We start from the raw sequence: 21,491 nt of genomic DNA on the forward strand, positions 1-21,491 counted from the left end.
ACCTAGCGAAAAGTACAGTATAAAGGGCCAGATAGTAAATATTGTAGACTTTGGGGGCCAAGAGGCAAATCAAAGCTGTTATGCAGGTAGTATTAACCATGTAAAACAGAACTACTAAAAAAATTAAAAGCCATTATTAGCTTTCCCATCTTTAAAAAAAAAAAATTAAAAGCCATTATTAGCTTTCCCACCTTTAAAAAAATCTGGCTAGACTGGGCAATACAAAATAATATAAGGCTGGGCGCGGTGGCTCACACCTGTAATCCCAGCACTTTGGGAGGGTGAGGCAGGCGGATCACAAGGTCAGGAGATCGAGACCATCCCAGCTAACACTGTGAAACCCCGTCTCTACTAAAAATACAAAAAATTAGCCGGGCGTGGTGGCGGGCCCCTGTAGTACCAGCTACGTGGGAGGCTGAGGCAGAAGAATGGCGTGAACCTGGGAGGCAGAGCTTGCAGTGAGCCGAGATCAAGCCACTGCCCTCCAGCCTGGGCGACAGAGCAAGACTCCACCTCAAAAAGAAAAAGAATATCAAAATATTTACGGCAAACGAGAATTTTAGAATACCACGATAGTAAACAAGTTAAAGCTCTACAATGAGAGAGAGAAAGCAGAAACCTGAATCAAATTATTTTCAATTATGGTAGTAAATAAATATAGGCTTTATGATAATGAAAACATTACTAAACACACTATATAAAAATCGTAGTATGAGACACCTTTGAGTAGAAAAAGTAAAACTGTTGCTCACATTTGCAACACAGTAATAAATAAAATAGAAAATGACTCTGTCCTCCGGCAACCACATGACCACAGTCCATCACTAAATAGTAATCTTAGTTACTCTTCTACTCAGTACAAACTTTAATAACGAAGCCAGGAAATGAAAAACAAAGTTCTCCACAGAAGTTAGCTGAACTAATACAGAGAAATTAAACATCAAATGTGTGTTAAAAAATCACAAAGATGATCATTACTAAATCAATGGAAAAAGAGTTTTTAAAACTGTTCACTTGTCAGAGATTCATATATTTACAAGTGTTACTTCAGGCCTCAGAATTACTGAATATAAAATCAGTGGAAGTTTTCCATAATTATCACTGTATCAATAAGAATAATTAAAATAAGCAATTGTCTAAATTCACCAGGATCTGAACAATGGAAAGGAATCCAAAGAAAATATATCAGGGCATCCTGTGTGTCAGGGTATAAAGAATTATAATAAGAGTTTACCATTAAAATTTTAAAATAGATCTGAAATCAGAAATGTAAAAAAACAAACAAAAATTTAAAAAGAGGACTATGACTTACTTCTATGTTGCTTTTTCCCCACTAAAGAACAAAGAATGCAAATTTAAAGATTTTATTCCCCCTACCTCACATCATCAACAAAAAATCAATTCCAGTCAAGTTACAGAACTAAATATAAAAGGTAAAGCACATTAAAGCTTCTTGAAGAACACAAAAAAGATCTTCCTAATTTGGGGGTAGAAAAAGATTTCTTAAATAGCATTAACTAAAACAACAACAACAACTAAGAAATTGTACCTCAGAAAAATTAAGAAACTCTCTTCACAAAAAGACAATATTGAGGGAAAAAAAAGGCATGAACTGGGAGAAGATGTATGCAACACATAAATCCAACAGGGGGCTCACATTCAGAACCCAGATTAAGAAGTCCTACAAATAATTACGAAAATGAAAGACAACAAAATTAAAAATAGGCAAGACTTAAGCAGGAACGTCAGGAAAGGGGGATAACCCACACTGCCAATAAAAAGCTAAAGAAGTGCTCAACATCAATAGTCGCCACAGAAATGCAAATTAAAACTAGAATGATGCATCACAATACCACCACCAGAAGACTAAAACTGAAGATTTGACAATTCCAAGCATGGCAAAAATGTAGAGCACCTGAACTCTCATTACTGTTGAGACCGTAAACCAATATAACCATTTTGGTCAACTGCATGGCTTTAGCTACTTAAAGCTAAACACATAGAAAGCCTACAACCTAGCAATTTCACTTCTGAGCGTACATGTCCATCATAAAACATATACATGAGTACTCACAGCAGCTTTTTCTTGACACCCAAAACCTAGAAACAGAAATGGCTATCAACGATAAAATGAACAAACTTTGGCATATTGATACAATGGACTACTACACTGCAATGGAAAAGAATAAACTGCTGCTAAATGCAAAAATGAAGATAAATTCCATCCATGTAATGACAGGAGAGAAACCAGACACAAGTGTACATACTACACAACTAAAGTCTAAAAACAGGCCAAACTTATCTATGGTGAGAGACATCAAAAGGGTGGTACCTGGAGATGGTGGCAGGAACTGACTAGAGAGAAACACAGGAGCACTGTCCAGCACTCTAGTACAAATCTTGTTCTTATATATTCTTTTGTAAAAATATAATCAATATTTGTACACTTTGCTCAATACCTCAGTTTAATGAAAAAGGAAAACCAGTTGGTCCCTTTGATTATCAATTCCACTTTGGAGAATTTGTCTCACAGATGCTCAACTAAATGTGCAAAATGACACTGTACAAACCACTAGAAACAAACACAATAGAGAAATATCTAAATAAATTATGGTAGAAACACAATAATCAGAGATAAGAAAGAATGAGGGGCCGGGCGCGGTGGCTCACGCTTGTAATCCCAGCACTTTGGGAGGCCGAGGAGGGCGGATCACAAGGTCAGGAGATTGAGACCACGGTGAAACCCCGTCTCTACTAAAAATACAAAAAAAAAAAATAGCCGGGCGTGGTGGCGGGCGCCTGTAGTCCCAGCTACTCGGAGAGGCTGAGGCAGGAGAATGGCGTGAACCCGGGAGGCGGAGCTTGCAGTGAGCCGAGATTGCGCCACCGCACTCCAGCCTGGGCGACAGAGCGAGACTCCGTCTCAAAAGAAAAAAAGAAAGAATGAGGAAACTCGTATATTGATTTGAGAGGATTTCAGAAAGAAGACTTAGCTGAGGGATTATTAACACAGATTCCAAAATGAGACTGTGAATTCAAATCCCAATACCAGCACTAGCTTTGTGAGCATGGCATTTAACCTCTGCCTCAGTATCCACATCTGTACAGTGGGGGTGATGACAGTACTGTATCTCATGAGGCTGTTATAAGAGCTGAGTAACTGAATGTATATAAAGACATCAGAGGAGTGGCTGACACATAAGTACTTAATAAAGATTGGCCATCACTACCATCATCACCATCCTCTTCTTTAAGACACATCATCACCATCATAGTTAAGATATGTTGCTCTATAGAAAAAAGCATAGTTTAGAACAGTATGTACAGCATGCAACCTTTGTGCAAAAATGCAAAAAAATAGGAACATATATTCATTTTGTTTCCATAAACACGAGGGTCTCAACAATATGCGAGAAACAAATAGTAGTTACTTATCAGTGTGATGCGAGAGATGGGTAGGACTTCCAGCTTTCACTGTATGTTAGTGTGTAGAAATAAATAAAACATTACATCCATGTGAGTATAGTACTTATTTTAAAATTATTTAAACAAAAACATCACTAGCATTTATGTTCAATTATAGAGTAAATGATATCAAAGTTGCTTTGAATACCATTTTAATCTGTAAAATGACATATTAAGATGGTATTCAGCATGTTTTATATAAACAAATGTAAAAGAATCACTAGAAAAAGAAAATTAATGAATGCTCTCTAGTTTCATATTTTTAGGTGAACACAATAACAAAAGAGGAATCAATGTATATAAATTAGCTTAGCTTCACCACTAGTGATTAAAGTATTAAGTACTACATAGTTTGAACCTAATCATAACACTACTTTCTATTCAGTTTTCTTTCTTTGTTTTTTCCTACAGACACCATCTCCTGTGTATCTTCCTGCCCCACCTGGCTATTTCAGATCATATCATTCAAGCAAACCTAATTTCTTCTTATTTTTTTTTTCTGGCTCCCAGTGAGACCTTAGTAAATAATTGGTATAGCAGGATGTATACTCAGACTTATGAATAAGTATATTCTTTATGTCGCATTTTTTAAAAATTCAAAACTCTTAAAATCAGATAAAGGAAAGTTTTATGGACTATATCCCAAGACAGGAATTTAGACTTACTATATAAAATGATATATTAAGATCGTATTCAAGAAAAATAGGATTTTATCAATTTTTAAAAGCTTAATATAAGGAAAAAAGATACTGCTTTCTAATTTTTTAAAAACAATTTCTTCAATCCTAAACATAACTTTAACTACCTAAAAGTGGGTATAATTTCATTAACTTTTTCTTTATGTTTAATTAGCAACTAACTCCCATGCAGTAACTTTAATTTTGTCAACAATTTCAAATACATTTCTCTTTGCTGCCTCTAGATGGCAGAATTACATTTAAGAAAAGGAAAAAGTCTTTGAAAATAAATAGAAAAAAAATCTTAGTACTACTGTATTTTAGCTTTAAAGAATTGTGTATTACACTTTTTAAGAGATTAAAAGTCTGAAAGATAAAAGAATAGCTTATTCCTTCCAGAAAAGGATTGTACTAATTTAATAGTTTTGAAGAACAGCTAGGAAGTTCACAAATGGATGCTTTAAACTGGTATTAGATTAAATAAAACTAAAAGTTTCACATGGTACAATATCACAGCGAAGGCTTATAAAATGCATTTTTGTGTATGTTTTGTGTTTCATTTATTTTGCTCAATTTTTTCTTGTTAACTATTACATAAATTTCTGACAATGTTGAATATTATTTCTCATCAGTACATCACAGTTTATTTTATACTCAAAATCTAAATGAGAAAACACTTTCAAAATGGAAGAGAAAATGCCACATACTTTAACGCTTCATGCTTTAATTTAAAAGGTGGCAGTGGCTCATGCCTATAATCCCAGCACTTTCCGAGCTTGAGGCAGGCGGATCACTTGAGTCCAGGAGATCAAGACCAGCCTGGGCAACAGGGCGAAACCCTGTCTCTACTAAAAATACAAAAATTAGCCGGGTATGGTGGTGCATGCCTGTAATCCCAGCTACTCAGGAGGCTGAGGTAAGAGAATCACCTGAGCCTGGGAGGTAGAGGCTGCAGTGAGGCGAGACTGCACCACTGCACTCCAGCCTGGGCAACCGCAACCGGAGTGAGACTTTGTCTCAAAAAAATAAAAAATAAATAAAAGGTGACTACACAGTAATAAAATGTGAACTTACAGAAACCAGACTCATGGTTACAGAAATCAAGACATCTTCCATTTACAAAGAGAATCAGAACGATAAACTGTCAACACTAAAGTTAATCCCAATTGAATAAAGGGCCTATACAAATATAGCCGAGTCTATAAACATACATGTTTAAATATGTTGCTTGCACTTGCATAAAATGCTCAATTATGTCACTGAAAAGATAATCCCTTTACTCTGATAAATAATCTATTCACCTTTCTGCTTGCTTGACCTGTGTACCAGGTAAGGTATAAGTTGAATTGAAAAAAAAAAAAAAAAAAACACAAGAGTCAAAGAAAATTATTTATAATTCAGGCTTACTTCAAGATCATTTCTAGCGCTAAATGCTATTTTTTTAAGAAAAGAAAAATTCATGAAATGTAAAATATATCATGTTTCAAGGTATTTAGCACTTTGATAAAACATTTTCTAGAAAACAGATTTACAGCTGGAATCAGAAATAACACAGAAGTTCCTCACACCCAGAGTAACCTCAAACCATTTCTGGGAAATGTCTTTCACACTCATCAGTAATTCCTTCCACTATACTCTAAATATACTCCATGATGTCAGTACTTACAATAATTACAACATAAAATAAGAACTAGCATGGTTTATTTCCTAATTATCTGCTCAGGATTCAGATTCATTTAAAGACCTCATTAATAAAAACACTTGCTCCTGTACATTAATAACTGTTATTTTACCCCCAAAAAATTACAGGTTGAGTATCCCTAACCAAAGAACCCTAAATCCAAAATGCTCCAAAATCTAAAACTTTTCAAAGAAAATGCTCCTTGGAGGATTTCAGATTTTTGGATTAGGAAGGATGAACTGGTAAGTATAATGCAAATATTCCAAAATCCGAAAAAATCCAAAATCCAAAACATTTTTAGTCCCAGGCATTTCAGATAAGAGATAAGACTCAACCTGTAATAAGTGTTAACAATGGCAAATAACAGAAAACAACACCAGACTGTCATTAAAACTGAAAAGACATTCTTTGTGTCAATACTGTCACTTGCAATGACAAAAATGAAATTATCATGATTAATTCTAAATTCAAATAGAGTCTAGTCGTGGGAAACAGCGCTAGATTGCAAGTAGGAAAATGTTCTTTGACTACTCACCGTGTATCCTTTGGCAAATGAAATCACTCTTTCTGGGCAGAGGGAATCTGACTGTATCAACAGTCTCTCCAAGTTTTAAGGTCAAAGACTAACTGAACTGACTGACTTATAAAGTTGATTTAAAATTCCTATATACCAAACTCAATCCCATACATTTCACTTGGTAGTAACTTAATTTCCCTTTAAAATTAAAATTAGAACACATATCATCGCATATAATCAAAGGGAGCAAATTATGTTAAAAGTAAAAAACACTTCATTTGAGCTTAATTATGCATAGCAAAAATTTAGAATAGTGTTTATGCATAAAGTTAACAACTGCCATACCATTAAAACTGCATAGTTACTAAGGGAGTAGCACTGAATCGTAGTGATATTTTCATCTGAATAGAGTATATGGCACCCATCTGACTTCCAGCCTCCTTGTCCGTTCAGCAAATCGAAATCCCACCGGGCTGCAACAGCATCTGCTCCATGTGCAATTCGACGCAGTGTCACATTAACAGGGATGTGGTGGGTATCTACATTCACACCATCTGGAGAAAATGGGAAATAAAAATATTTCTGAAACAAACTTCATAAACAATTATAAATGTCAACTTCTACAGTAATGGGTACTCTGCAAGATCTTTTTTCGCTAGTGACTCATTAAAACGAGAAAACACTAAAATAAGCATTTTTAGGAACAGTCAACTGCAAGGCCTTATTGTCCACTGACTACAGGATAACATATGCCACATACAAACCTATTTTGGTTAGAATCACAGGGGTAACCACAGTACGTCGTTTTCCGTCATCAGCCAAATTTGTTGAATTTCCAGTGGCTGGAAAAAGCTTTCCATTGCGGAATGCAATGAGTTGAAGCTTGTAAAGAGAGTCATCCGTTGGTCTGAGTTCTCTTTTTTGCTTTGGTGAGAAAAGGGAAGGAGGAAGCTGAATAGAAGCCTCCACAATAGTATTCTGAAAAATATATATATATTAAAAAAAGCTCACTACATTAGTACATAGAAACCAGAAAAAATATGTCAGATAGTTACAAAAGTGGTATAATTAGGTTGACTTCATTTTTTAAATTGTATATACAAAATGTAATAGTTAAAAAAATCATCAGTCAAGCGAAATGTCAATGCCACATAACATAGTTTAAAGGAATATAAAACAGAAATGCAAACTTTGAAGAGTTAAATAACAAGAAAAGTGTTTCAAATTACAAAGTTAATTTTCCTATGATATTATATGTTGAAGTAGATAGCACTAAACAGATCGAGGATCTCAATGCTCAGGCTCTATCAAGTTTACAATGATAAAATATGATAAAGAAGCACAAATGTAGCATATCACAAATGTGAGTATAATTAATTTGGGCTTATGGAACTTTAAGGTGATTTATGATGAATTCAAACCGTCACACAACAAAAGAATGAAATTATACAAACATAATAGAGGTTTAGATTCAGTACACTTAGCAGAAATTTCCTTGAGACTAAGAAACACATTTAGAAAAAAAAAAATAACAACACATAGGAACAACTGAAAATGCTGACTGATCACTGAATGTTTTTCAGATTTCTTTACTGAGGATTTTTAAATAATAAATTATTCAGCATTCAGTAAAAAAATCTATATACCAAAGAAGTGAACAATTAACTATCTAAAAACATTCCATAGTTGAAGAATTTATTACACAATCTTTCTTTTGGCCTCTAACCTCTCTTCTTCCAATTCCGTATTCACCAGAATTGCCCCTTAAGAAACAAATCGAATCATGTTATTCCAGTTTACATAACACCTTGGTTCTGCAATGTTTAAATAATACTAAGCCCAAATCCTAAGTTCACCATATAATCTGATGAAAATCCATTGCTCAGATGTATCCCCTGAATGCTCCTATAGCACAACCTGAAACACAGCTACACTGAGTTATCAATTTAAGTTCTCCTATATTCTTTTTATGCCACCATGCTCACTGCACAGACCAGCATCTCCACCTGAAATGCTGCACTATTCTTTTGTCTCACAAACTTTTGAATTGGTGTAATGGAAAGTGGATTAGAATGAAAAAGGTTGGCAGCCAGGGGGAAGACTTTATACAGAGTCCTTGAAATAGGGCTTTTTTGGATAGTTAATTACCTCTCCTCAGTATACTGCGTCTCTAGATTAGCTGCTCCCTCTTCTGGACTCACACAACACTCTGCACACATTAGTCATAATGTACACTTGCAGCCCCATGGTGTGGCTCACTGTCTGCTCCTCAAACCAGAGTATGAGGATTTGGGGTGCAGTCAATCTCACTCACTTTTTGAAACCTCTATGTTAATAGTTCTAGCACTTGCATTTGACCAAAATAGCTCACTGTTTATGAAATGAACAATGTCTGTATGGCATGTTTATTTTAAAAACAATTCTACTTAAGCAAATGATTGACTTTAGAATTAACAATGTTAGATCACAGCAGATACCCATATCTTCTCAATAAGTATTTTAGAAGTTTGAATATTACTTTTAAATTGAAGATGCCAAGAAAATATTTAGTAGAAATATTTTGTTTGAGAAGATGCATAAAAAGGTTCCTGCTATTCTCACTCACAAATATAATCTAATGTGAAAAAAATTTATTATAAATTTATTCACTAATCTAGATTTTTATTAAGTACACAAATTTCTCCTAAGTACATAATGACACATGCAAAGAGAGAAAACAGATTAGTTAAAAGTTCAAAATCATGATAAAATATTACATAATGGACATTTATTAAAACTCAAATGCTATAAAATTCATAAAATAATATTGTTATACACACAAAATGACTTGAAAACAAAGCATAGCTCTTTGGGGAAGTATTAGTAATGATAAATCAAAACGATTTAAAAGAAGTCATTTAAATTTTTTTAAAAGAAAGTTAAAATAGGGAATAACATCTATACTTTCTAGAAGTTAAAAAAGGTCTCCTACACAAGTTTAAATCTGTAAAACCAATTAAAAAAAATGTACAAAAAAATACCAGGAGTATGGACATATTACTGGGTGACCAAAGCTATATACTCATGGCTGTTACATATTTAAGGCTTCTAAAATATCCTTCCAAGTCCAATACAAACATTACTAAATAATAACTGCAGGTTCCCTGGCATGTAGAGAGTGGCCTAGGTGCCAATAAGGCAAACTTCAGCCGTATCAATAATATTTAGATTTTTATAGTAACAATGGAATACTTGTGTATTTAATTTCTTTAAAAGAAATACTTATTATTTACAGAAAGGTTGTAAATCTATTAGTCACCACAAAACACTTACTTAATTTGGTGCATTTATCATGATTACACCTTCTTCCACCTGGCCTGAGGGTGGCAAGCGCAAAGTTTGTAAGTTCTTTAACCATATATTTATTTTAAAATATATGGATTACAGCAATGGATACAGATAACAAACACACAAATGAGAGGTAATAAAGTAGAAAAATCCGTCTTAAGATCCTCTGGGAAAAACAAGTTTTCGGTTTCCAACATTTACTATTGAAAAATCATATACCATGGAGAGAACATGAGATCTGAAATAAGAAAGGATTTGGGTTCCAGCCTCACCACTTAGCAGCTGGTTAACACTGCACAACTTTGTTTAACCTCTCTGAGTCTCATCTGTCAAACACAGCTAATCATCTTTGTAACAAATGGTTGTGAAGACCAGATGGGATCATGACCATGACAAGCACAAAAGGCTAGGGAACTGTCGGTGGTTATTTTTTACTGTTGTTACTGCAGCACCGTGGAAGATGGTTATCTGGGGGCTGGGGGAGAGGAAAATGCCTTAACTAAATTGCCAAGAATAATCTAGAACGTCATCATGTTTTGACTTCTACCATTCAGTTTCAGTGTTCATTTTAACATTAAAAATTGATGAAATATGAACACACATGAAATGACTGTTACCACATAGCTGCTTTCTTTGCTAAATTCATCTATATTTCACTATTTACAATGACATTAAGCTAAAAGGAAAATGATAAGCATAATGGAGGTTAATTCAAATACTTTCACTAGATCTTAACATCTTTCCTTATCAAAAAATCTGGACTTCCTCCACTATGCAGTTAATAAAATTTTCAGAAATCTTTATGGGTTAAAATCTATAAAATTCTAACATGAAAATCAGAATGAGCCAAACAAACATCTGATTCAAAACAATAAAATACTAATTCATCTATGTTTTCTTGACCACTTACTTGACTTTAAACAGACAGATGCTACAGTATCTCCTAATTATTTTCTTGTGTGTAATTATTAACTGCATACCACCTTTTGAGTTTCTCACTGAAGATTAACAGCAATTACATTTGACTTTAGAATTAATTTTTTAACTGACTTTGTTTGCTAACTAAGTTTGGCTGTTAATTTTATTCGACATTTATTGAATGTTTAGTTACTCTGGGCTTGGAACTATGCAGAGACTGGAGATATATAATGCAATAAATAAGCTGTGGTCCCTGTCCCCCAAAATTCATAATCTAACAAAGGAGAGATAACAACAGCAACAAAACAATAAGAGCTAATACTTACTGAGTGCATACTCTGTGCCAGGCACTGTGGTGAATGTCTACATATTTACCTCACTTAACCCTCTCAACAACCCTTCGAGTTAAGTACCATTTCATGATCTGCATAACAGCCGAGAAACTGACATTCAGAAAGGTTAAGGTAGTTGCCCACATTTGCACAGCTGTTAAGTTGGGGAGAGAACCTGAACCCAGACTGTCTGGCTACAGAGAGACCACAGTCTTAGTCACTGTATCATATATGGCCTCTCACTGCAGCTCACTCCACCACTGTATCACCTTATAATTATTCTGAAGAATGAACAAAGCACAATGGGATTAACAGGCACTGGTTAATTCTGTCTGAAGAAGAGAAGGAAGAATCCAAAGGCAGTTTTAGAGGGAGAGTAGCAGGAATTTCACCAAGCGGGGATGGACTGGAAAAGTGCAAAAACGAAGGCAGGAGGCAAGAAGATGCATAATGACTAGCCTGAAAAATTCAAGAGACTTCCGCTGGACTGAAGCTCTAGATGTCTGGGATGTGTAAAGAAAAACTGATTTGTAAATTCTAGTCAGGTGAAGTATAAAGAACTAATTATTGCTCCTTTTTGGCTACATTACAGCTGAACTCAAAACACCAGCTTATTTCCAAAGCCCTCAGTAAAAGTAAAGTAGTTTACTGAAAACAGATACTATTTTGTTATGCTAACATATCTGAGTTACGGTACCACAGTGAAAGGAAACATTTCATCGAGAAAAAAATTGGAAGAGATTTGATAGATGCTATCAGTAAGAGGCAAGTATCAGGCAACTCTGTCACCAACTGGTGACCAACTGAAGCCAGGTATGAAGTCACTGATGATTCCAGCACTAGGCCCGCCCTCAGGCAACTAAGAAACCCTCTTGGTTCTCAGGCTCCCACGTGTGACAGGCAATCAGCGAAAGACGAACAAGGCATTATGGGAAAAACGAGGAAGAAAAATAAAGGAGACAAGGGTGGGAGTGGAGAACCGGATGAGATTAGGCAAAATTTCTTGGAGTGACATTTCTGCTAGGTGTTATCACCAAGGAGCTGGGAAGGGAGGGAAGGAGTAGGGATTCGAGTAGGAGAACTAGCACAAGCCTGCTTGAGAATGACCAGGTAGTAGGGAGAGGAACCAAGGAAAGTTTGCTGTTGCTGGATAAAAGGGAGAGGTGGGAAGTACTGTGGGGAGAGAGGGAAGACGTCAAATGATAAAGCTACTGAACGGTCTCTGGAGAGACATGAGACATTTATGAAGGGATGCACAAGGTCAATTTCCATTTGGGGAGGATCCAGGTAGAATGCTCACAACATTAACAACCTGAAATGGCACAGGCACTGACAATCAGAACAGCCTGCACAGAAGGGAAGGCTCCCAGAGGCCTCCTGTTCTGCAGGCGCCAGGCCTTCAGGTGTGAAATGGTGAAATGAGAAGTCTGGGTGGTGGTCCCAACAGAAGAAGCAGGAGGGCTGAGGAAGCACTCAGAGAACTGGGGCAGCAGCTATTTGCTAAACAGTAAGGAAGTATTTCAATATTTTACTAAGTGGCATTGTTGTACTGATACACGTTAGCTGAAGAGACAGCCAAGAGACACAGAGACTAACTAGGAAGTTACCATGGTTTGTGCAATACAGGATGGGAGTCCCAAGCAGGCTGAGGAGGGAGTATAGAGGGAAGGACAGAGATTCTGAAATATGCAGGAAGCAAATCAAGGAGGCACCTACTGCTAAGTAATGACTGCCTCTTTATGGGTTTAACTTCACATACCAGCATACGCTCCCATTTAAAGGCAGTGCAATCAGTTTCTGGATGGTCAGGTTTTCTAGTTAGTATATTCAAGAGATTAAAAAAAAAAAAAGGATGCAAAGAAAGAGCAAAAACTGCCCTAGTATAAAATGTAACATGTAAAGTTAGTTTTCTGTTCAAGTGCTAAAGCTTAAGCACATTTTATGCCATGAACATTAGAATTTTTAACTAATTTTCTGTCATGAGGGATGTGTTCCTTTTTTATTCAGTTTACTCATGTCCACCTATGAAGCATGAATAATTGTGTAATGTGTCCTAGCTCTCTGGCCTTGCTCTCTGGCTCTCTCTCCTTGGTCTATCCCTTAAAAGGATAGACTAGCATGAAATTGACAAATCTGAGTGTCCATCTAAAGCCTTCTGCTTTAGCAAGAAGAAACTCTCCTTACCCAGAGGGGTAGGTTGTGAAATTGATGAAATGTAGGGTTTCATCATTTTTAATCCCTTTCTACCAACTGTGATCATCTAAGACAGAAGTGTTCATCAATTTTAAGTATTCCTCAAAAAACACACCTTTCTCTCATGGGCTTCTCTGTGTTGCTGTTTCTGGTCTTTTATAGTATGTTTGTGGTTTTTTTGTTTTTTGTTTTTTGTTTTCCCCAATATAAGACACAATAAGGAAGGTTGAGCAGGTCCAAAGGAGTGTGGCACGGTGCATCAAATACTCTCTTAGCGCCAATGTTAACAGGCAAATCTTGCCAGTTTTCTTCTGAGTATAGGGTATCCAGTAAATATATTGTTATCAGACATTTTGACCTAGTTGAGATTTTCTTGGGCAGTTGGGATTTTCTAAATTTAGCAAATTGGCTCTCTTTAATGGTGGTCACCAAGAAAAAGTATACAAAAATACACTAATTTGTTCATTCATTCAATATTTATTGAGTGCTCACACTAAACCAGAACACCTAACACCTGTTGGATCAGTTATTATGCAGCCATTAAAATGACTGGAATATTGTTCGTGACATTACTGAGGGACAAGACAGAAATAAAGTACTGTGAGATTTAAAACCGCAGAGAATACAATTACACATGCCCACAGGAAGCTAAGTGAAAAAAATGTGGTTCCATTAGGGTGCTGGAGTTATGCCTCCTCTATTTGCTTCAATACAGTGTAGTCAAATATAGCTAAACCACCAATTTTAAAGATCAGTAAAAATGCTTTCATTTTGCTTGCTTCAATGAAACACTTTTTTAAAAAAAGATATATGACATATTTGTGTTTTCTGCCAAAAATTTTGATATACAGCTTGCTTGATTAAACACCTGGCCTCAGGGTTGACTTCCCCACTAGGCTTGGCAGGCACAGTGCCAAAGGCTCATGATACTTTTAGGGGCCCATGAAAACATCTTATTGTCTTAAAATCAGGAGCAAAACAAAAAATAAATAAACTTTTAAGTCAAATAAAATATTTTAACATGTAACATTAGTATATTTGCATTTATACCATCGTAGTTATAAAATGTAATTTCTGATATTTTTATGTAGAGAAAGGGAATCAAAGGCAAAAATGCCTAGGGCCCATGAAAGTCGTAATGCAGTTCTTCCTGGTTAGAGTTTTCTTTAAAACAGTAGCAAAAGCAATAATATCTATCTCCCTGCAAAAAAAAAAAATCTTTTAAAAAGGTTATTTTGCAAAGCAGAACATTTGGAGCATTCTAATTTAACTGTAAATAGTCTTAAATGATTGCAGAATGTAACATACCTTTAGTGCCAGACTCGAAAATGTATTTGAAACATTGCACTTAAAGCTCAGCTGCTTATCCAGGTTTCCATCTGGATCCCGCCTCCCATAATCTGAAAGTCCTGTACGATCAGAGGCTGCCACTTTCTGGAACACGGTACAGGTCATCCCCGTGAAGCCAGTAGACTTGATGACATAAGCTTCCAGAGCAATATTGGGTGAATACTTGAAAAGTCAATCAAACAGGAGTTATGAACGATTTATAGCACAAAGGAAAAGCACTTTCAAAGACTTTTCAAGCACAAAACACTACGCATTAGCCAAACCAGAAAGCCCAGGTTCTTGCTAAACAAAATCACTGTGTAGATAACTGGCAGAATAAAAAAAAAAAAAAAAAAAGAAAGACCCTGGAATGAAAAGGATGTCCTAAAATGGAAGAGAGACCAAAAAAAAAGGAAAAGAAGAAGTCATTAAGTACGGAAGATGAGGTCTAAGAAGTCAATTAAAAATAATTTAAGGAGCACTTCGAAGGAAAACAACAAGCTAAAAATAGAAGCATCCTGAAAAAAATTCAGCTAGAGAATCAGTGGACCCTCTAAATGCTCATCTTACAGGAAGAATGAGAGCTAAATATTAGAGTTTGGGAAATGCACTCGACACACCTGGCCATATTTACTTATTTCTTTTACAGGAAGATCATTAACTCTTTGCATTAAGTTTCACCAATAAAAGCTTTACACTCTCCAAAGCTGTTTCTTCAGAAAAGGAAGAGAGATGTTAATTTAAATAGTAGGAAATGAACAGATTTAAAAATCAAATTAGCCTGGTCAACATGGCGAAACTCCATCTCTACTAAGAATACAAAAAATCAGCCAGGCATGGTGGCACATGCCTGTAGTCCTAGCTACTCAGGAGGCTGTGGGAAGAGAATTGCTTGAACTTGGGAGGCAGAGGTTGCAGTGAGCCAAGATTGTGCCACAGCACTCCAGCCTGGACAACAGAGTAAGACTCAGTCTCAAAAAAAAAAGCAAATTAGGTCAGAAAAATCACCTGAAAAATATGGCACCTGCCCTAGAGTTTTAAAGGAATTCAGGAACAAGAGTGAACCAAGGGGAACCCCCAAAACATACAACCTGTCAATACAGACAGCCACCAGGCCCACTCACTGGAGGACAGAGTGGGCATGAGAAGTGACAAGGAGCCACACCTTCACATCCAGCAGAGTGACAGGATTTACTGTAAATTCTAGGGACAACATGGCATCTCCCTCCTTTAAGGATGATTAAGTATATTCCTATCCCACAGGCAAGGCACCATTCTAAGTATCACATATGGATGTCTTTTTCTTTAAAGCATGAAATTTTGGTGCACGATGCCTACAATCTATTAGGAAATAAGATACAAATTTAAAAATATAAAAAGTAAAGTAAAATTTGGCAAGTCTTATGCATGTGATAGAAAATAATTAGTAGTTTCCAAACTTTTGAAGCATAAAGAATCTTTGTATTCGTTTTTGCCTCACAATGTAAACATAGTGAAAAGTCTTTTTAATTCAACTTATTTGTTAATAATGTGTATTCTAATTTTTTACTAGTCAAAGACACATGTAAACAACCACAGATCTTATGACAAGCAGCAGTCATTAGGCCCAACACATGAAACCTTGGTTGAAAGAAAGAAATCTGTCATTTTGAGGCACCTGTGAAGCCGTATCATTTTACTTACTATACGTAGACGTATCATCTCCTGGAACTTTGTTTACACATTGAGATGGTATGCAAATTCCTACTACGACCTTTATTGTACCCTTGGGTTCTCAGAAAAACTAATGCAGTTCAGAGAAAGGGGGGAAGTTCTTCCAGCTGATTAATAAGCATGGCTAAAGGATGAGATTTAAAATGGATCTAAATGGCCGAGGTGGACATAAATATGACAAGCTAGTCTCAACTGAGGTCATGAATGTGAGAGGGAAACTCCACTGACTTACATTACAAACACAGTGACCGAGCCGGGTGCGGTGGCTCACGCCTGTAATCCCAGCACTTTTGGGAGGCTGAGGCGGGTGGATAGCTTGAGATCAGGAGTTTGAGATCAGCCTGGCCAACATAATGTAACCCCATCTCTACTAAAAATATAAAAATTAGCCAGACATAGGGGTGCTTGCCTGTAATCCCAGCTACTTAGGAGGCTGAGGCATGATAACTGCTTGAACACGGGAGGCGGAGGCTGCAGTGAGCCAAGATCACACCACTGCACTCCAGCCGGGTGACAGAGCAAGACTCCACCCCCAAAAAATAAATAAATAAATATTGAAAAAAAGAAACACAGCAACAAAAAACAAAGACAGTAGCCATGCTGAGACTCCATTTTATTTATTATTCCAAAAAGAAAATACTAAACTTAATTGAGCAAAGGGAGCAATAAAACATGGTAACATCAAAAAAAGGTCTCAGAGATCAACAGGAAAATAGCAATCTTGAATTGTGTAAAATCACAGGAGGAAGTGTAGAATATTCCACACTATGTCAGCCCAGTAAAATAATTAGGAAATGAAAATCATGGGCCAGATCAAACTATGATTGCTAAGGGAGTATCACATTATTTACTGTATTCACCACCTTTCTAGGACAAAAAAGTAAGCAGTATATCAAGAAATTTACAACTGTTCAATTTAGCATAAATAAAATTTAATACTATGTAATTGAGTGATCATTATTTATTAATGTCATTATCCCAAGAGCGGGATTGACTGAAAATGCCAATAGCTTCACAAGTGTTGGAGGGCATCCCAGTTCTCTTCTGAGATTGAAACCTGGGCAAACAATCAGACATTCTCTCAAAATATCCTTCAGGGCCCAAAACAGAGTATTAGCTCAGATGGACCATGGGTATGTGCCAGTGGGGCAATACAATCAAGTGTTCTTATTTTCCATTGCAGAAACACTTTCAGTGGATTAGATGGTGATAAACATTCAAATTACAGATTAAGAAAGTATTTTCCAGTTCCCAAAAAAACATTACTCAAAAGCAAAATTAACTTATAAAATGTTAAGAAGAAATTCTGTAATAACTTATAAAATGTTGTAACTTACAAAATGTTAAGAAGAAATTCTGTAATAATCAGCAGTAAGAGAAGATATCCACCCCATAATGGAGAAGACACCTATCTCTTTCGGGTGAGAGCTGTGTGAAATGCACTTTTTTCTCAGGAGTCCACGATAATGTTACACTTACTGTTGAATAAACGTGAGCTCCACCAGCTAGCCGGTAGGTAGCAACGCGCTGAAGACACTGCACAATCCTACTGCAGGCTTTAGCTTCCCTCTGCGCCAGCCACAGGACACGTTCATCAGCCAACATTATGTTACTTGCAATGTCAACCATCACGTCACCTAGCTAGCAGGGGTTCAGGAGAAAAAAGAAAGATCTTTAAAACCACCATAAACTATTTCGTAGAATCAAAATCCTAATGGACAGTGAGACTGGCCTTTGGTCTCAAATTCCACATGAGAAGCCAACAGGCACTTTTACTTGTTCCTCATGAAAACATCTTCAGATATGAACAGTTCATTCAAGTATAGCCATTTGGTAATATTTAGCTCAAAAGAGCATATGTAAGTGGCCACCACATCACTGGTGAAAAGACTGCCAGGTGGTATATCAAATGGAGGAAAAGAAAGGCAATTAGGTTAATTAAAGAGAAGGAAAGGATGTCACACAATACCAGAATAAAAAGATCTTGACTGTTCATCTAGAAAACCATTTATAAACACTTCCTTTTTGTGCATGCATTAGCTTAAATCAAACTATTATTATTAAGACATACACACTGCCAGCCCGGCATGGTGGCTCACGCCTGTAATCCCAGCACTTTGGGAGGCTGAGGTGGGTGGATCATTTGAGGTCAAGAGTTCAAGACCATCCTAACTAACATGGTGAAACCCCATATCTACTAAAAATACAAAAAAATTAGCTGGGCGTGGTGGCCCATGCCTGTAGTCCCAGCTACTCGGGAGGCTGAGGCAGGAGAATTGCTTGAAGCTGGGAGGCGGACGTTGCAGTGAGCCGAGATGCCGAGATCATGCCACTGCACTCTAGCCTGGGCAACAGAGTGAGACCCTCTCTCAAAAAAAAAAAAAAGAAAAGAAAAGAAGGAAGGAAAGAAGGAAGACTGCCCACCTCTTTAGTCTCTGCTCACGTTCAATACTCTAGGGATGCCCAGCTACTGCTAGGTCCTTTTATGTGTTGTATGATCTCATCCCCATCCCCTTGCACACATGGTTTCCTATACCTTGAATGAACTGCGTCTTCCCTTCCTTCCAACTCAATGAATGCTTTTAAGATCGAATACAATAAAATAAATGCACTCTTCCACACTTTGTTTCACTTGTTTCATTTATTGGATTCTTTTTATTCACTCACTTCGTAACTGACAGATGTAAACATCTGTCAGGCAATGCCACTGAAAAGTCAACCAACTATTGTTTACTATAACTCGTATGTCTCACCTGAGAGAAATAAATTGAGCCATCCAGGGCTAATGAGACGTACTGGTGTCAAGAGGATTTTGTGTTGAGCAAAACGTTCATGAGAGGGAGACACGAGGCAGAAAGAACAACAAAAACATTCCAGAGGTAGGATCAGAGAATCTGAAAGCTGGCTAGACCTCTAATCAAGAAGTAAGCATTAAAAGGCGTTAAGCCCCAGTGCAAAGCCAGAAAGCCAGGGCTATCTTAACAGATGTCTTTTGATCATCCCAGAAGATCTCCACTGAGATTTCAATCCTGTTTTGCATCCAATACACTTCACACAACGTATAATTATGGCGGCTGAAGAGGGTTTGGAAGAAGTTCAGTCCATCCCACCCTGGTTCACTTTACAAAAAAGTCAGGCCTTTGGAAATCCACCAGATCCCAACCCTGGAACCATGGGGTGAAGCAACCACAGTAAATACATAGATGAGAACAGGACTTCAAATGCTGACCGTGAGTACCTAGCCTGAACACTTCACCTCTTGGTAGCTCTGCTTCCTTTCTTCATAACTATAGATTATAATAGTCCTATTTTTCTGAATGTTGTGGAGATTAAGTTCCAATAATAAATACAAGGTTCCTAAAACCATGCCTGGCACATGGCAAGCACTCAAAAAATGTTGGCGCTTTTACTGTTTTAATCCAAAAACTGGCCTCTCTTTTAAGATGATAGACTCTAGAAGTAGTAGGAGAGTTGTATTTGTATGTCTGTGTTCACATAAAAACAGGACCAATGCATCCAACTAAACTGCCACTTGACCCTCTGTAAAGTCCCGCTCTCCCCCAGCTTGATCCTATTAAAATAAGTTTTCTGACTTTTTACTGCCCTTACCATAATGTATCACAACTTTTTCCTTATTTTACCTCCAATGTAAACATCTTGAGGGTAGAGACAACAAAATGTCTTACATTTATATCCTTATTCACTAGTACAAGAGCTGATGTAGAAGCCAACAGTTATCAGTGTCCATGTATCCGATATGTATCAATATTCATTTTAAATGTTGATGATTACTGTTCACTGACTATTTATTGAGGGCCAATGTGAGCCAGACACTGGTGCAACAGCAGCAAAAGAAAGAAACAAGCTCTATCTTCAACCTTATAGTCTGGTGAAGAAAATGCAAAACAAGCATATAAATCCATTTTTAAAAAGTGATTTAGATTGTGATAACTGCTCCGAGGGAAATATGCCGAGAAATATAGGATATAGAGCAATGAAATTTAATCCAAACACCCTATTTTAATGAGCTAACACATTCTCAAGGGGTACTTCCCCCCAAACCAAAGATATTAACATGATCAACTGACAAATAATTAAGAAGAGCCTGTAATCAAGCTCTGCAGAATCCTCAGTTGGTTCATTTTTTATGATTCATTGGAACATTAGCATCCTAGTTCATGTTCCTACTAACAAACAGGTATGGGGGTGAATGTCATTCTACTAGAAGCCCTTACTTCTGGAGTTATAAAGAAGGGTATTGACTCTTGCTGTGTCAGTTACTGAATCTGTCAATCAGCCGTTTATACAGATGCTAAACTAGTAAGTCCAAAATCTTAATCGGAATTCACAGTAGTTGGAATAACTTAGTTAAGATTTTGTCTATTATTCTGACTTACTGTTATTTGAAGATTTTACACAAAAATGAGGTAAAAGAGATAACATGGTGAAATATGCTTTATGGCTAACAAAAATATTAATAAAATCCCCACTGGATGCAAAACTTTAAAATACACAAAAATATTGATTTTAAGGCACCACTGATATATAGGCAGTGTTTACAGATTAGCAAAGTTACAACTAAACTTATTGTTTAATACTTCTTTGAAGTTTTAAATGTAGGAATTTTATAGGGACCTGACATGAGATCTGATGGGCACATCATCTTTCTTGAAAAATTCATCATTATTACATGATCAAAGAACTACTGCTATGCCCTGCCAGATAATGCCAGTAAAGAAATTAACTTGTGTTAATAATTATAAAAAAAAAAAATCTCTAAGAAGGTACAGGACTAACAACAGTAATTGCTTTAGTTGAAAACAAGCTATTTTTCTCATTATTTCACTCCGAATGGCTAAGAATGGAGGAAAGGGATTTGTTGCCAAAATATTCCCTAGAGCAGATCATCAGAAAATGTTAAATGCTTCTGTAGCTTGGTTACAGAAGTAGCTCTGAATATGTCACAGTGGCAAAATGTGACACAAAAGGGGTAACAATGCATGAAAAATTACACTGGATTAAAAAAAGTATTCCTGAAATCTGACACACAAAGCTCATTTAAAAACTGCAACCAGTGTAAGGAGAACGCATCAGATTTCTCCTTGGCCTCATTCCCTGAAGGCCACTCCAGCCACAAAAGAGTCAGAAGGCCTCTTCCACCTGCTCTTGCACCTGTCACACTAAAGTGGGAGGGCCAACTGAAAACATGAGCGAATGGTCTTTATCGAAGATAAAATGGGGAAGAAACAAATGCACCACATTAATGGCAATGAAAGTGCTCAATGTCAAATGTTGTAAGAGACAGGATATTTCAAGTTCTTAATATACGAATGGCTTGG

At 36.6% G+C, this 21,491-nt stretch overlaps 1 protein-coding gene across 2 annotated transcripts in view; it reads right to left on the bottom strand.

Moving 5' to 3' along the window:
- The window catches only part of ADGRA3 (adhesion G protein-coupled receptor A3), a 130,610-nt gene that overhangs the window by 19,164 nt on the left and 89,955 nt on the right, over positions 1-21,491 (bottom strand). Inside the window, exons 11-14 of one of the 2 annotated variants that reach the window (XM_055246080.1) lie at positions 17,632-17,793; positions 14,419-14,622; positions 7,105-7,318; positions 6,686-6,894 (exon numbers count right to left, since the gene is read on the bottom strand). In XM_055246080.1, the coding sequence (XP_055102055.1) occupies positions 6,686-6,894; positions 7,105-7,318; positions 14,419-14,622; positions 17,632-17,793 (789 nt within the window). The remainder of the gene's footprint in view (positions 1-6,685; positions 6,895-7,104; positions 7,319-14,418; positions 14,623-17,631; positions 17,794-21,491) is intronic. The other variant, XM_055246081.2, reaches the window with a different exon arrangement.

The sequence above is a fragment of the Symphalangus syndactylus genome, chromosome 16 (genome assembly GCF_028878055.3).
Source record: "Symphalangus syndactylus isolate Jambi chromosome 16, NHGRI_mSymSyn1-v2.1_pri, whole genome shotgun sequence".
NCBI classification, from domain to species: Eukaryota; Metazoa; Chordata; class Mammalia; order Primates; family Hylobatidae; genus Symphalangus; species Symphalangus syndactylus.